Raw genomic sequence first — 14,732 nt, forward strand, 5'->3', positions numbered from 1 at the left:
AAGAACGAACATCTCATCCCGACGTCCCGCGGGTAGTTCGTCTTGGAAGAACGTCTTGGAAGAAAAAGAACAGAGACTATCTATTTAAAAGTTTCATCGAATATAAAAAGTTTCATCGAATATGAAAAAGAACAGAGACTATCAAATATGAAAAAGTTTCATCGAATATAAAAAAGATCATCGAGTTAAAAAATCATCAATTTAAATAATTAATCAATCTAAATTGAAAAAAATTAGCGAATTTGGAAAAGTTCACCATTTTTGGTTGAGTTTAAGACTATCTATTTTGGTTGAGTTATTGCAGGACATGATTTTGGGAATGTATCAATTATCTTTTAGATTATTTCAAGTTACTTTATTTGTGTAGTTTAAATTATGTGTGGGATCAATTGTGAGTATCAAAAAATCAACAGAAAACCAAGAAGAGAGGGAGTCATGGGACGAAAAAACAAAGGGAGTAGGAGAGGCAACGGAACCAACTCCTCTTTTAATAATGAGATACTTACATAATATTTACTCCCTCCGTTTTTAAATAATTATAGTCAAAAAAAGATAGTCTAGTTTTTTTAACTACAATTATTTAGGAACAAAGAAAGTATTTTCTTTTATGATTAAAAACTAGCAAATGAACCAGCGAATCGGCGGTCGGCCAGTGCAAAGCTGAAGCAGCAGGTTCACGGTCAAAAACTCTAGTTAAAACTTTTTCATGTGTCGGATATTCAGCCACAGCCGTCGGGAAGACTATGCAAGAACAAAGAAAAAGAAATAAAGAAAGGGAGGTCATCACTTCATCTTGAGAATAGAAGACGTCGGGAAGAAAACGCTCAGTTGATGCGACCGCTAGCATCCCACGAAGAGAAAACATATTGTCGAGCCCTATGATTTCTCGATGCACCTGCACAGTCCCGGGTCTCATACTCGTGTGGTTAGTACACACGGCAGTGATGAGAAAAAAAGTATGGTCCCGGGTCTCCCTCTCCGTGACGCCGTCGTCTGCCGCCCCGTCTCGCGCTCTACCGCGACACCCTCTCCCACCCCTTCCTCGCCCCCTCCTTTTGCCACCGCCCTTTCGCCACCGCCACCGCCACCGCCCCCCTTCTTCACTTAATTAATTTGTTTTTACTACATGTTTTCAGGACTGACATAATGGCGGACGATAGAGCTGACCCGATTATGGACAACTATGATCCGGACGGTGAAGCACATATGTTCGGCATCATAAACGGCGATATTCTATATGTGCCGACCGGAGAAGAAGAAGATGATATCTCTTCTTATCTGAACCTTGACGGTGAAGATGAAGGGCGCCGTCAGCAAGATGATGCCGAACAAACGTCGATAAACGACGATCTTCAAATGGAAGTAGCAACCACCTCCGGCGCCGAGGTATATATATACATTGAGCCTCTGGTGATACAAACTAACTGATTTGAATAAATATGTGTGTACTAACGCGCGCGACTCTCTTTCTTATTTTAGCCCTCGGCCGGATCGTCGAAACAATCGAGTACGTCGTCAAAGCGTGGCGCAACCAAGACGATGAAACAAGGAGAAACATGCACCATCGAGGTTGTCGACAGTGCAACCGGCAGGCCGCTGGAGCCCCGCAAGAACGCCACCAAGTTTGTCAGCCAATGCGGAGCCGTTGTTAGAGACAACGTCTCGATCACCGTCCAGGAGTGGAATGAGCCAAAGAAGGCACGAATTGCTGCAGGTTTCACTTTTGTCGATAAGAGAACAAAAAAAGATTGCTTCAAGAAGCTTATGGAACATTTCGTTCTACCTCCGGAATACAACAAATTCGATGAGGAGGGTAACAAGATTGAGGAAAACAAGGAGAGGAGGAGGCTAGTCAAACAGTTCGCTCTTCATAAGATGGCCGACGCATTCCGGAAATTCAAGCAAAATCTAGCCCATGACTTTGTCAAGCAGAACAAGACTCCGGATTTCAAAGGACAATATGAGAAACTGAAACATGATTGGCCAGAATTTGTGAAGCAAAAGAAATCGGAGCAGTTCATTCAAATATCGAAAAAAAATAAGGAAAATGCGGCTAAGAAGGAGTACAATCATATTATGGGGCCAGGAGGGTATCGCATTTTGTTGCCTAGGTTGGAGAAGATGGAGAACGAGCTGAGGGCGCGAGGAATCCGTCCAGGTACGGAGGGATGGGACCCAAGGGCCAAAAGCTGGTGGTACGGGCATGGGGGAACGCTGAACCCGGAGACAGGGGAGTGTGTTTACCGGGGCAAATTAATTAAACCCACCCAAGCCCTTATTGACGCAATGAGGGATGCTCAAGAGGGGAAGATCAAGTTCAACAGAGAGAACGACGCGCTGACAAAAGCCCTCGGGAATCCTGAACACGGAGGACGTGTACGAGGCATGGGGCACATTCCGTGGAAAATAGGGTTCCCCCAGAACGATGACCCGTACGGTTACAGAAGCCGTAAGAGAAAGATGGATCGGGAAGCAGATGTTGTGGCGCGGTTGGCATCGGAAATGGATGTGATGAAGAAAACCATGAGTGTACTAGTAGCCGAAAGAGATGCAGCTCGGGTGCAGCATGAAGATCATCCAGCGGATCTCGGAAGCCAGCAGCGGAGAAGCAGCGTGGCTTCCACGGAGGCCCCACCGGCTGGTGCAGATGCACCGACGATCAAAATTAATGCACCGGAGCCTCTGGTGGTCGAAATTACTGCACCGGAGCCTCTGGTGGTCGAAATTACTGCACCGGAGCCTCCTCGCTACCCCGTGGACGATATAAAGGAGATGAAAGAATGTCATCTATATTATCCTATCGGGAACATGTCCATGAAGGTAGCCATCGGCAGTGCTTTACCATGTTTACCTGGAGCACTCCACCACAACAACCCCATTCAAGATGGCTATGCTCGTGTCACGGTGGAGGACATAGTCCAAGGGTTTGAGGACCTGGAGATTGACATTGCTACACCTGAAGGGGAGAAAAGACTTGGAGATGTCAAGCGCCATTTCATTCTATGGCAAAAGAAGTTTATCAAGTTTCCAGGCGAGGCGCCAAGGACAACAAGTCCACCCCCCTACGGTGGTGGTGGTGGCGGTGGCGGTGGTGGTGGTGGTGGTGGTGGTGGCGGTTCACCTACACCTCCGTCACGTCAGCCGACGCCCCCCAGTCCACAACGTCCGGCGGGTGATCAGACGCCGCCCCCCAGTCCTCGTCCGGCGGGTGATCAGACGCCGCCCCCCAATCCACCTCCGGCAAAGAAGCAGAAGCAGAAGCAGTCCTGGATTATTAACCCGGACCCTTATGTACCTAAGACCACAAAGGTACCGGAGCCATCACTGAAGCCTCTCCCCACAAGGCCTTGGGAACGTAGTGCCGAGGAAGTCGACGCGGCCGCGGCTGCTGATTTGGAGAAATGGAAGGCGGACTGCAAGAAGAAAAGAGAGCCCGAGCCCAAGCCAGTATTTTCTGATGAGCAAAAGAAGTGGGCTAAGTCATTTTTGAGCACACCGTCCCAAGCCGCGAAGAATCTGCCTGACAACTATGCACGTGAACTTCGCAGGCAGGCACTCATGTTCAAGGAGAACAAAGAGCAGGAGAAGGCCGAAAGTAAAAAAAGCGGGAAACAAGTTGCCCAGCTCGGGGAACAAAGTAAACAATCGATTGCCCCGCTTATAGTGGAAGCCGCCGGTCCGGATGCCCCCGAGATCATACAAGCTGCGGCAGCACAGGGATTGACTGCAACGAGTGCCAGAGAACAAGTGGCCAACTTAGGTATTACTCTTCGTGAACTGTTAGGCCTTGATGAGGCGCCAGTGAAGGAGGTAGTAATTACATATGTCAAGAATGGGCCTCTCGTCGAGCCTGCGCAGGAAAAGGATCTACCTCCACAAATGAAAGGTCTGCTGAAATGGTACAAGGGTTACATAAAAAATAAAAACGCCAAAGATTATATTTATGCGGAAGTTAGACATGAGCATCACTTCAAACATTACTATGTACAAATTGAACTGAGTGAATTGTTCCAGCTTTTCAATCTGCGAGATCTCGACAAATCTATCATCAGTTGCTACGTTCTGTAAGTGATTTATTTCTACCCCATCTCGTTCATATTGCCTGCACTATATATATGTCCTAACTATATTGTTTTGTCCGCTATTATACATGCAGAATGAAGATTAAGGAATGCAGAGTAAGGAACATCCATGATGTTGGGTTCATTGACCCACACATCGTTAATGGACATGTGTTGGAGCATCACCCCGCCGACATGGAGGCAGACCTGTGGCAGTTTCTTACAAAGCAGGAACTCAAAAGTGATATTCTATTTCCTTACCATTTTGGGTGAGTGTTTCTGTCTTGAGCACATTCTCTTTTGTTTACTCCATGCATGGTATGTGGCCAGCTAATCGATGAGTTATGCATGACGTACTGTGCATGTATCGTGTCCGCAGGTTCCACTGGATTCTGCTAGTAATTAAAGTTAACACCTCAGAATGTCTCGTCCACGACTCTCTGAATATGGATCCAAAGCTTTGGGGCGGCATGAGAAGAATGTTGCAGAAGTAATTATTTTCATTCATTTGCGCTCTATATCGATCGGCCTATTTCGTTCATTTCCTAATATCAAGTAACTAATAACTCTCTTGTTCATTTAATTTTCTTTGCCTCGTAGGGTTTGGAGACGGTTCGTAGATACAAAGGTCGGTGAATTCAAAAAAGAGCTAGAATTCAAAAGGTCAAAGCCTAAGAATGCTGGGGATATTCAGCCAGCGGGGACCAATCTATGTGGATACTATGTCTGTGAGATGATCCGGAGATACGCCTCTGAGCGGGTTCCGAGTGATACCAATGCTCAGAGGAATAACCTCCGGATGATGCTTAGTCCAGAAGCTCGCTTCCGACCACTTCAAGAGGAACTAGCTGGATGGTTCAGCAGGGAAGTCCTCCATCCTAAAGGAGAACACCATTACGAGGACGTAGAACTTTATATGCATTAAATTATGTATGGAAACTTGTTCAAAATTGTATATGGTCATCCGATGATATTGAATATATATTGTATATTCCTCTTGAATTCTTTTTGGTTCTAATTTCAAATTTGTTTGAAATTGTACATTCATATGCATGTATGTAGTACCGTAGAATATATGAAATTCCTTCAAAATTAAAATAAAGCACAAAAGAAATAAAACAATACAAATTAAACAGAAAACAGGTTTAGGGGGGGGGCGCGCGCGCTAAAACCCTAAACCTGTGGCGGCCTTTAGTCGCGGTTGGCCAGAAGAACCGCGACTAAAGGTCCTCCGCCCCGACGGCCGCCTGGCGCCCACGTGGACGGGCCTTTAGTCGCGGTTCTTAAGAAACCGCGACTAAAGGTGGGGGGCATTAGTCGCGCTTAGTTGGTCGCGGTTGCGCAACCGCGACTAATGGCAGTTGCGAACCGCGACCAAAGGCCTTTTTTCCACCAGTGCTATATCATCCATTGTTGTTCCTTGTTCCAAACATGGGTTGCTTGCAAGTAATTCAAAATACACATTGGCTTGCCACTGGTTATTTAATTGGCCATAAATGGGAGAGCAGGAACATGGTGAAGAATACCTTGGTGACGATCATGCAAATTAGAACGCTTCACAGTCAGAATGAGTGTAGGGGTAAGGCTGATGGCATGGGTCCAAGTTATCGTTGAAGATTTCCGACTCGAGTTTGTGTTTGATGTTTGTCATTTCTGGTTCTATCTATGTAAGACTTGACCATAATGGTCATAATTTTTGTAAGACAGTATGTATGGATGTAAGACTTTTGTTATATTCAGCTTCTGTGTGTTCGATGAGCATTGATCTCTCGGATCAATATACACGTGCATTCGGTGACTTCGACTTATGAGTCGGGGTCCCCACAGACTGGTAGCTTGGAGCACCCATGTGTCGTCTTGGTTGCAACGAGAACACGTCCATCTTGCAACACGTGCCGCTCTTCCCTCATCCCCACCTATAGCCCTCGTTGGATTCACTTTGGGCGGTGACGCCATGACCCAATTGGGAGATGGAGCTGAAAGTATTCCACGAGCAAGAAAAAATGGTGAATTCTAATAGCCCGAGAGGCAATAAGGAAGAGGGCGAGGGCATGCACACTAGATGTATGTCGCTCGCACGAGGTGGTTGTCGATGCGAGAGTCTAAGGTCGGTTCAAAGGAATCAATTTCGTTGTTTTATACATGCGCTTATTGGTTAGCTTACATAAATTTATCATTGTAATCTAGTATGTGCAAATATATTCTTCAAACTTCCTTAGCCGACATTATGTTGTTATTCTCTTGCTCTTGTTTTTCTTTCCTATCTTATTAATCAATTTTTATTATCAAACTTTTCCAAAAAAATACTTAGGTGATATTTTAATGGTAATGGGCATTTTTTGGATCTCCATTCATTCATTTAATACTTTGCAGTATGTACGCAACTTTTGTTTCTAAATTTTGTATATATAAATGCGATTCTAAGGTAGACACTAATTCACGGTGCTTATCCAATATCCTTCATTACATCCTGCCATCCACAGTTACGCATGCTTGATAATTTTGGCTTATCCTTCAACAAAATTGATGTATAAATACACTGCCAAAGTTGGCTCTACCTCACAAGGATACGAAAGAGAACATATAAACAAAATATAGCACATTCACACGCATACACATATGGAGGCATCTAAACTTGCCCTTTTGGTTGTGCTGGCAATGGCAGCCGCCATGGCTAACCCCTCCCATGCCCAGAACTCGCCACAAGACTATGTCATCGCCCACAACATCGCCCGCGCCGCCGTCGGCCTGGGCCCTGTGACCTGGGATGCGGCCGTGGCGGCCTATGCAGCGAGCTACGCCAGGCAACGCTCCGGTGATTGCAAGCTAGTGCACTCAAAGGCACCACAGTACGGGGAGAACCTCTTCTGGGGCTCCGGCAAGGACTGGACGGCGGCGCAGGCCGTGAAGATATGGGCTGACGAGAAGGCCAGCTACAACTACGCATCCAACAGCTGCGCCGCCGGTGAGCAGTGCGGGCACTACACGCAGATAGTGTGGCGCAACTCGACGCATGTCGGCTGCGCGCGCCTGCTGTGCAAGCACGACGCCGGCGTGTTCATCACTTGCAATTATAGCCCTCCCGGCAACTACATTGGGCAGAGGCCATATTGACTTCTTTTTTTTTTGCGGGACAGAGGCCATATTGATTTGATTGGCTTGGCAGCAAATAGATTTAGATCAGCGTATCTTTTTCTTTAAGATCAAGATCAGCGTATCTTTTTCTGCATTTTATATGGAATAACTATAAATATGTACTCCCTCTATAAACTACTTCCTCTGATTTTAAATATAAGTCTTTTCAGAGGTTTCGCTAAAAGATTACATACAGATGTATATGAACATACTTTAAAACGTAGACTCACTAATTTTGCTCCGTATGTAGTCTTCTAATTACATCTCTAAAAAGACTTATATATTTAAGAACGAAGAAAATATCATATAATAAGATGAAAAATACGTAAGACCTTGTAGATCACTACTTTAGTGATCTAAAAGGTCTTATGTTAAATTACAGGTAGTATTTACGAAAATATAGTGAAAGAGCTCAAAAATCTTAGTACTCCCTCCTTCCCAAAATATAAAGTGCACTTCAAATTTTGATGGTCTTCGTCACACCACTTTAACAATAATTCTTACTTATTGTATGTCGATAAAATTAGAACAGAGACATCTCTCCTAGTCCATACTCCATACGCCCGAAGAAATTTCTATAATTATAGGCCAAAAAAGAATAGAGACATCTCTCCTACTCCATATGTGGTTTGTAGCACAGAGTGGTGAAAAGTGAATCGAGACAATATCAACTTGGGTCTAGAAGGTTACTATAGCAACTTGATCCAATGTAGTGAACTGACACTATAGCTAACCAGTTTTCTTATTTTTTTTTTATTTTCATCTTTTTAAACATGGGTTTTAAAAATTTCCAACATTTTTTAAAACATGATTGTCTGTTTTGTACACGATGTGCATCCAGTTTTTGCCGCAATCCTCTCAACTTTTTAGCACATGCTAGTGGTTGAAATGATGATACCATGCCAACTTTCAACATTTTCAGAGTTCATTTGTAGTGCTTTTCAATTTAAGGGTTATTTAGCTCAAAAAATTCAATAAATGTATGAAAAATATCAAATGGGCCGACGGACCTTTTGTCCTGTTTCTAGCCACCAACCGGTAAGAAAGTACTCTTCTTCCCGCCCTTTTGGGCCAGCGGAAGTGTGGCTTTGGTTTCGCATATATTGCGGGAGTTGTCGAAATTGACCTTTAGTCCCTGTTGGTGTAACAAACTGGGACTAAAGTGATGCTTTGGTCCCGATTTGAGCCACCAACTGGAACAAATGTGTTCGTATATTGCGGGAAGAAGAGTAGGAAAAGGCTTCCGTCCAACTGGTGGAAAAACAGGCTTCCGTCCAGCCCCATAAGTCGCGAAGCTGTAGGAACCGCGACTAATGGGACCTTTAGTCGCGGTTCTGGAGGTGAACCGCGACCAAAGGCCTGGGCCCAGGGCGCTCGGTGGCCAGCTGGTGCACGTGAGGGGCTTTAGTCGCGGTTGGCCAGGACAACCGCGACTAAAGGCCTTCGGGCACCTTTAGTCACGGTTTGCCAGGCCAACCGCAACTAAAGCCCCTCCCCTATATATACCCATCCAGCAGCCAACACTTAGCCATTTGGAGCCATTCTCTTCACAAGTGGGTGTAGGTTTGCTTTTGGTTCCTCTTATGCACATAAGGTGTTTGATGAAATGCCCCAAGAGCATGAAACAAACATGACATGAAGTGTTGGAGCCACACTCCTCGATCGCGGTTAGCAACTTGATGAACCTTTGATGTGTCATTGATAAAATATGCATGTGTGTAGTTCATTGTTTAATTTATATTGTTTGTAGCTAGTTAGTTTAACAAATGCATGATGGTTAATTATATATTTTATATTATAATAATGCAGATGAATCGGCAATGGATGTACGTTAACCGACTCTCCGGCGAGTTCACTACGGGTTTGAAAGATTTCCTCGTAGTGGCTAATGCGAACAAGCGGGGGGGTTTTGTTATCTGTCCATGTGTTAACTGTAAGAATCAGAAGGGTTACTCTTCCTCAAGAGATGTTCACATGCATCTGCTTCGGCACGGTTTCATGCCAAGCTATAATTGTTGGACCAAGCATGGAGAAAGAGGGGTTATAATGGAAGAAGATGAAGAAGGGGATGATTTCATCGATGAAAGCTATCTTGCTCATTTCGGTGATACTTTCATGGAGGATGCTGAAGGTGAAGGGGAAGGTGAAGAAGAGGCACGTGATGATCCCGTTGATGATCTTGGTCGGACCATTGCTGATGCACGGAGACGCTGCGAAACTGAAAAGGAGAGGGAGAATTTGGATCGCATGTTAGAGGATCACAGAAAGGCGCTGTACCCCGGATGCGATGATGTTCTGAAAAAGCTGGGCTGCACACTGGATTTGCTGAAATGGAAGGCAGAGGCAGGTGTAGCTGACTCGGCATTTGAAAACTTGCTGAAAATGTTGAAGAATATGTTTCCAAAGGATAACGAGTTGCCCACCAGTACGTACGAAGCAAAGAAGGTTGTCTGCCCTCTAGGTTTAGAGGTTCTGAAGATACATGCATGCATCAACGACTGCATCCTCTACCGCGGTGAATACGAGAATTTGAATGAATGCCCGGTATGCACTGCATTGCGTTATAAGATCAGAGGCGATGACCCTGGTGACGATGTTGAGGGCCAGAAACCCAGGAAGAGGGTTCCCGCCAAGGTGATGTGGTATGCTCCTATAATACCACGGTTGAAACGTCTGTTCAGGAACAAAGAGCATGCCAAGTTGTTGCGATGGCACAAAGAGGACCGTAAGTCGGACGGGGAGTTGAGACACACCGCAGATGGAACGCAATGGAGAAAGATCGACAGATGGTTCAAAGATTTTGCAGCTGACGCAAGGAACATAAGATTTGCTCTAAGTACGGATGGCATGAATCCTTTTGGCGAGCAGAGCTCCAGCCATAGCACCTGGCCCGTGACTCTATGCATCTACAACCTTCCTCCTTGGTTGTGCATGAAGCGGAAGTTCATTATGATGCCAGTGCTCATCCAAGGTCCGAAGCAACCCGGCAACGACATCGATGTGTACCTAAGGCCATTAGTTGATGAACTTTTACAGCTGTGGGGTGGTGTCCGTGTGTGGGATGAGCACAAACAAGAGGAATTTGACCTACGAGCGTTGCTTTTCGTAACCATCAACGATTGGCCTGCTCTTAGTAACCTTTCGGGACTGTCAAATAAGGGATACAATGCATGCACGCACTGCTTACATGAGACTGAAAGTGTACATTTGCCAATTGTAAGAAGAACGTGTACCTTGGGCATCGTCGATTTCTTTCGAAAATTCATCCAGTAAGAAAGAAAGGCAAGCATTACAACGGCAAGGCAGATCACCGGCCGAAGCCTGCGGAACGCACTGGTGCTGAGGTATTTGATATGGTCAAGGATTTGAAAGTCATCTTTGGAAAGGGTCCTGGCGGACAATCAGTTCCGAAGGGAGCTGACGGGCACGCAGCCATGTGGAAAAAGAAATCTATATTCTGGGAGCTAGAATATTGGAAAGTCCTAGATGTCCGCTCTGCAATCGACGTGATGCACGTTACGAAGAATATTTGCGTGAACCTCCTAAGCTTCTTAGGCGTGTATGGGAAGACAAATGATACAAAGGAAGCACGGCAGGACCAGCAACGTTTGAAAGACCCTGATGACCGGCATCCGGAATGGTTTCAAGGTCGTGCCAGCTACGCTCTGACCAAAGAAGAGAAGGTCATCTTTTTTGAATGCCTGAGCAGTATGAAGGTCCCGTCTGGATTCTCGTCCAATATAAAGGGAATAATAAACATGGCGGAGAAAAAGTTCCAAAACCTGAAGTCTCACGACTGCCACGTGATTATGACGCAATTGCTTCCGATTGCTTTGAGGGGGCTCCTGCCGGAAAATGTTCGAGTAGCCATTGTGAAGCTATGTGCATTCCTCAATGCAATCTCTCAGAAGGTAATCAATCCAGAAGTTCTACCACGGTTACAGAACGATGTGATCCAATGTCTTGTCAGTTTCGAGTTGGTGTTCCCGCCATCCTTCTTCAATATTATGACGCACCTCCTGGTTCACCTAGTCGAAGAGATTTTCGTTCTTGGTCCTGTATTTCTACACAATATGTTCCCCTTCGAGAGGTTCATGGGAGTATTAAAGAAATATGTTCGTAACCGTGCTAGGCCAGAAGGAAGCATCGCCAAGGGCTATGGAAATGAGGAGGTAATTGAGTTTTGTGTTGACTTTGTTCCTGACCTTAAGCCGATTGGTCTTCCTCGATCGCGGCACGAGGGGAGACTAAGTGGAAAAGGCACGATCGGAAGGAAATCAACGATATGTATGGACGGCCATTCTCTGACTGAAGCACACCACACTGTACTGACCAATTCCAGCTTGGTGGCTCCGTACTTTGAGAAACACAAGAATATTTTACGCTCTGACAACCCGGGGAAGCCTGAATCCTGGATTAGGAAGGCCCACATGGAGACTTTCGGCAGTTGGTTGAGAAAACATTTAATGAATGACAATGATGTTGTAGATCAGCTGTACATGTTGGCCAAGACACCATCTTCGACTATAACGACTTTCCAAGGGTACGAGATAAATGGGAATACATTTTACACGATCGCCCAAGATAAAAAGAGCACCAACCAAAACAGTGGTGTCCGCTTTGATGCAGCAACCGAGAATGGGCAAGAGGTCACATATTATGGTTACATAGAGGAGATATGGGAACTTGACTATGGACCCTCCTTTAAGGTCCCTTTGTTCCGGTGCAAATGGTTCAAGCTAACAGGAGGTGGGGTAAAGGTGGACCAGCAATACGGAATGACAATGGTGGATTTCAACAATCTTGGTTACCTTGACGAACCATTCGTCCTAGCGAAAGATGTCGCTCAGGTTTTCTATGTGAAGGACATGAGTAGCAAACCGAGGAAACGGAAAGATAAGAAAACGATCAGTACATCATGCGATGATCCAAAGCGCCACATTGTTCTTTCAGGGAAAAGAAACATCGTGGGAGTGGAGGACAAGACAGACATGTCAGAAGATTATAATATGTTTGCTGAAATTCCGCCCTTCAAAGTGAACACCGACCCAAGCATTAAGTTAAATGATGAGGATGCTCCATGGATACGGCACAATCGTAAGCAAGCAGGGACACAAGGGAAGAAATGATGTGTAATAATTTATTGTATCAAACTTTGTTGAATGGATCATGTGAATTATATTACCCGTGATGTGTTTGGTGTCCATTTTCGAATGATTCGAGATACCACTGATGATACATGAAATTTGGAGTGATTTAGTCATACTCCTGCCTAGGCGTATAATATGCATACTCGTAGTCTTCATAGCCGCCGTCGTCGTTGTACTGGTAGTCGTCGCCTTCTAAGTTGCCGCCGTCGTCGTCGCTGCTGTCGTCGCTGTCGTCGGGCGGCGCTCGTGGCTCGAACTGAGGGTAGCGCAGGCGGGGGATATCGCCGGCCGTGATGTAGTCCATGACGCTCTGCAGAGTCCGGCCGTACCACCATAGCCGACGGCCGGCCTCGTGGAAGTTCCCAGGAGGCAGACCGTCCTCCTCATACCTGGCGAGCGCCCTCTCACGCCGATTGATGAAGAAGGCGTCCCAAGTATGCTGGTTATCGGGATGCCAGCGGGGATTCATCCGCTGCTCCGGCGTGAGGTCGAGGTAGTAGTGGTTCGTGATGGCCGCCCGGCGCGCAGTACCCTGAGGGACGGGAGGGACCGGCACGCCGCCGGCGCTTAGGCTCCAGCCGGTGGGGACGCGGTAGCCCGGTGGACAAGGGTAGTTCGAGGCGCAAAGCTCCTCCACCTGCTGGTAGGTTAGAGTGGGTGCGGTGGAAGCCATGAGAGAGTGATGAGAGATTGTAGAGATGTGATAATGCTGGCCAAGCCGGGCTACATATATGTAGTGAGAAATGGCGGGAAAAATGGGAGCGGGAAGACAGGAGGCGGGAAGACAGGAGGCGGGAAGAAAGTGGCGGGAAGAAAGAGGCGGGAAGACAGGGAAGAAATGGCGGGAAGAAGAGGAATCCAGAGCTGGTCATCTAACCTTTAGTCCCGGCTGGTTGGTGCAACCGGGACTAAAGGCCAGACCAACCGCGACTAAAGGTCGTTGCGCGCGGGGAACGCAAAAACGACCTCTCAGCGGGCGGATAGGAGAAGAAAGGGGCGGCGCGCTCACGGCTCGGGCGAGAGGCCTCTCAGCGGGGCATCACAGCCACCGCACCAGGCTGGCGTGAGCAAGATGGGTCGAGGCCGAAGGCCGGCCCAGGCCGGGGGGGAGAGAGGCTGTGGCCAATGTTCCCTTTAAATGGATTCTCTTTTTTCTGTCCCGTTTTAGGCAGATTCAATGTATTGTCTCTATGCATATTTTTCCTACGAAAATATGCTTAGAAAACAGAAAATAAAATGTTTGAAGTTTCTATAAAAGCAATGATGATTTTTCTGAAAAGAAAAAGATAAAAGGTTCTGAAAATAAAAGAAGATTTGGGGGGGGCCTTTAGTCGCGGTTGGTCTGGAAAACCGCGACTAAAGGTTACCCTTTAGTCGCGGGTCGCCTCCCCAACCGCGACTAAAGGGGGGGGCGCGGGAACGCAAAAAACCCGCCAAAAACCCTTTAGTCGCGGTTGGGGAGGCGACCCGCGACTAAAGGGTACCTTTAGTCGCGGGTCGCGTCCCCAACCGCGACTAAAGGGGGGGCTATAAATACAAGTGCGGGTCGCCTCCCCTGCCGCCGTCTTCTCCATCTCTCTCGTCTTCTCCGATTCTCTGCCGCGCGCGCCGAAGGCCTGCCGCCGCCGTCGCCCTCGCCCTCGTCGACGCCGCCCGCCGTCGCCCTCGCCCTCGTCGCCGCCCGCCGTCGCCCTCGCCCGCGACTAAAGGGTTCACCCCTATCCTTTCATCTTTCCCGCGCCGCGCCCGCCTTCCTCGCTTCCTGTCGCCGCCTACTGCCCCCTCCGCTCGAAGCATTGCGCTCGTCGCTGCGCTCATAGCCGCCCTCGTCCCCGCGCCCATCGATGCCGACAGGGCTCGCAGAAATCAAGAACGAACATCTCATCCCGACGTCCCGCGGGTAGTTCGTCTTGGAAGAACGTCTTGGAAGAAAAAGAACAGAGACTATCTATTTAAAAGTTTCATCGAATATAAAAAGTTTCATCGAATATGAAAAAGAACAGAGACTATCAAATATGAAAAAGTTTCATCGAATATAAAAAAGATCATCGAGTTAAAAAATCATCAATTTAAATAATTAATCAATCTAAATTGAAAAAAATTAGCGAATTTGGAAAAGTTCACCATTTTTGGTTGAGTTTAAGACTATCTATTTTGGTTGAGTTATTGCAGGACATGATTTTGGGAATGTATCAATTATCTTTTAGATTATTTCAAGTTACTTTATTTGTGTAGTTTAAATTATGTGTGGGATCAATTGTGAGTATCAAAAAATCAACAGAAAACCAAGAAGAGAGGGAGTCATGGGACGAAAAAACAAAGGGAGTAGGAGAGGCAACGGAACCAACTCCTCTTTTAATAATGAGATACTTACATAATATTTACT

General features: G+C 46.5%; 1 protein-coding gene across 1 annotated transcript; it reads left to right on the plus strand.

Annotated features, from left to right (window-relative positions):
* The first annotated feature begins 6,556 nt into the window (after positions 1–6,556).
* On the plus strand, positions 6,557–7,353 carry LOC123397660 (pathogenesis-related protein PRB1-2-like). The gene has a single exon (XM_045092197.1). It carries the CDS (start codon positions 6,681–6,683, stop codon positions 7,173–7,175), a length of 495 nt encoding a protein of 164 aa, XP_044948132.1. The 5' UTR covers positions 6,557–6,680; the 3' UTR covers positions 7,176–7,353.
* The last annotated feature ends 7,379 nt before the right edge of the window (positions 7,354–14,732 follow it).

The sequence above is a fragment of the Hordeum vulgare genome, chromosome 5H (assembly GCF_904849725.1).
Source record: "Hordeum vulgare subsp. vulgare chromosome 5H, MorexV3_pseudomolecules_assembly, whole genome shotgun sequence".
NCBI lineage: Eukaryota > Viridiplantae > Streptophyta > Magnoliopsida > Poales > Poaceae > Hordeum > Hordeum vulgare.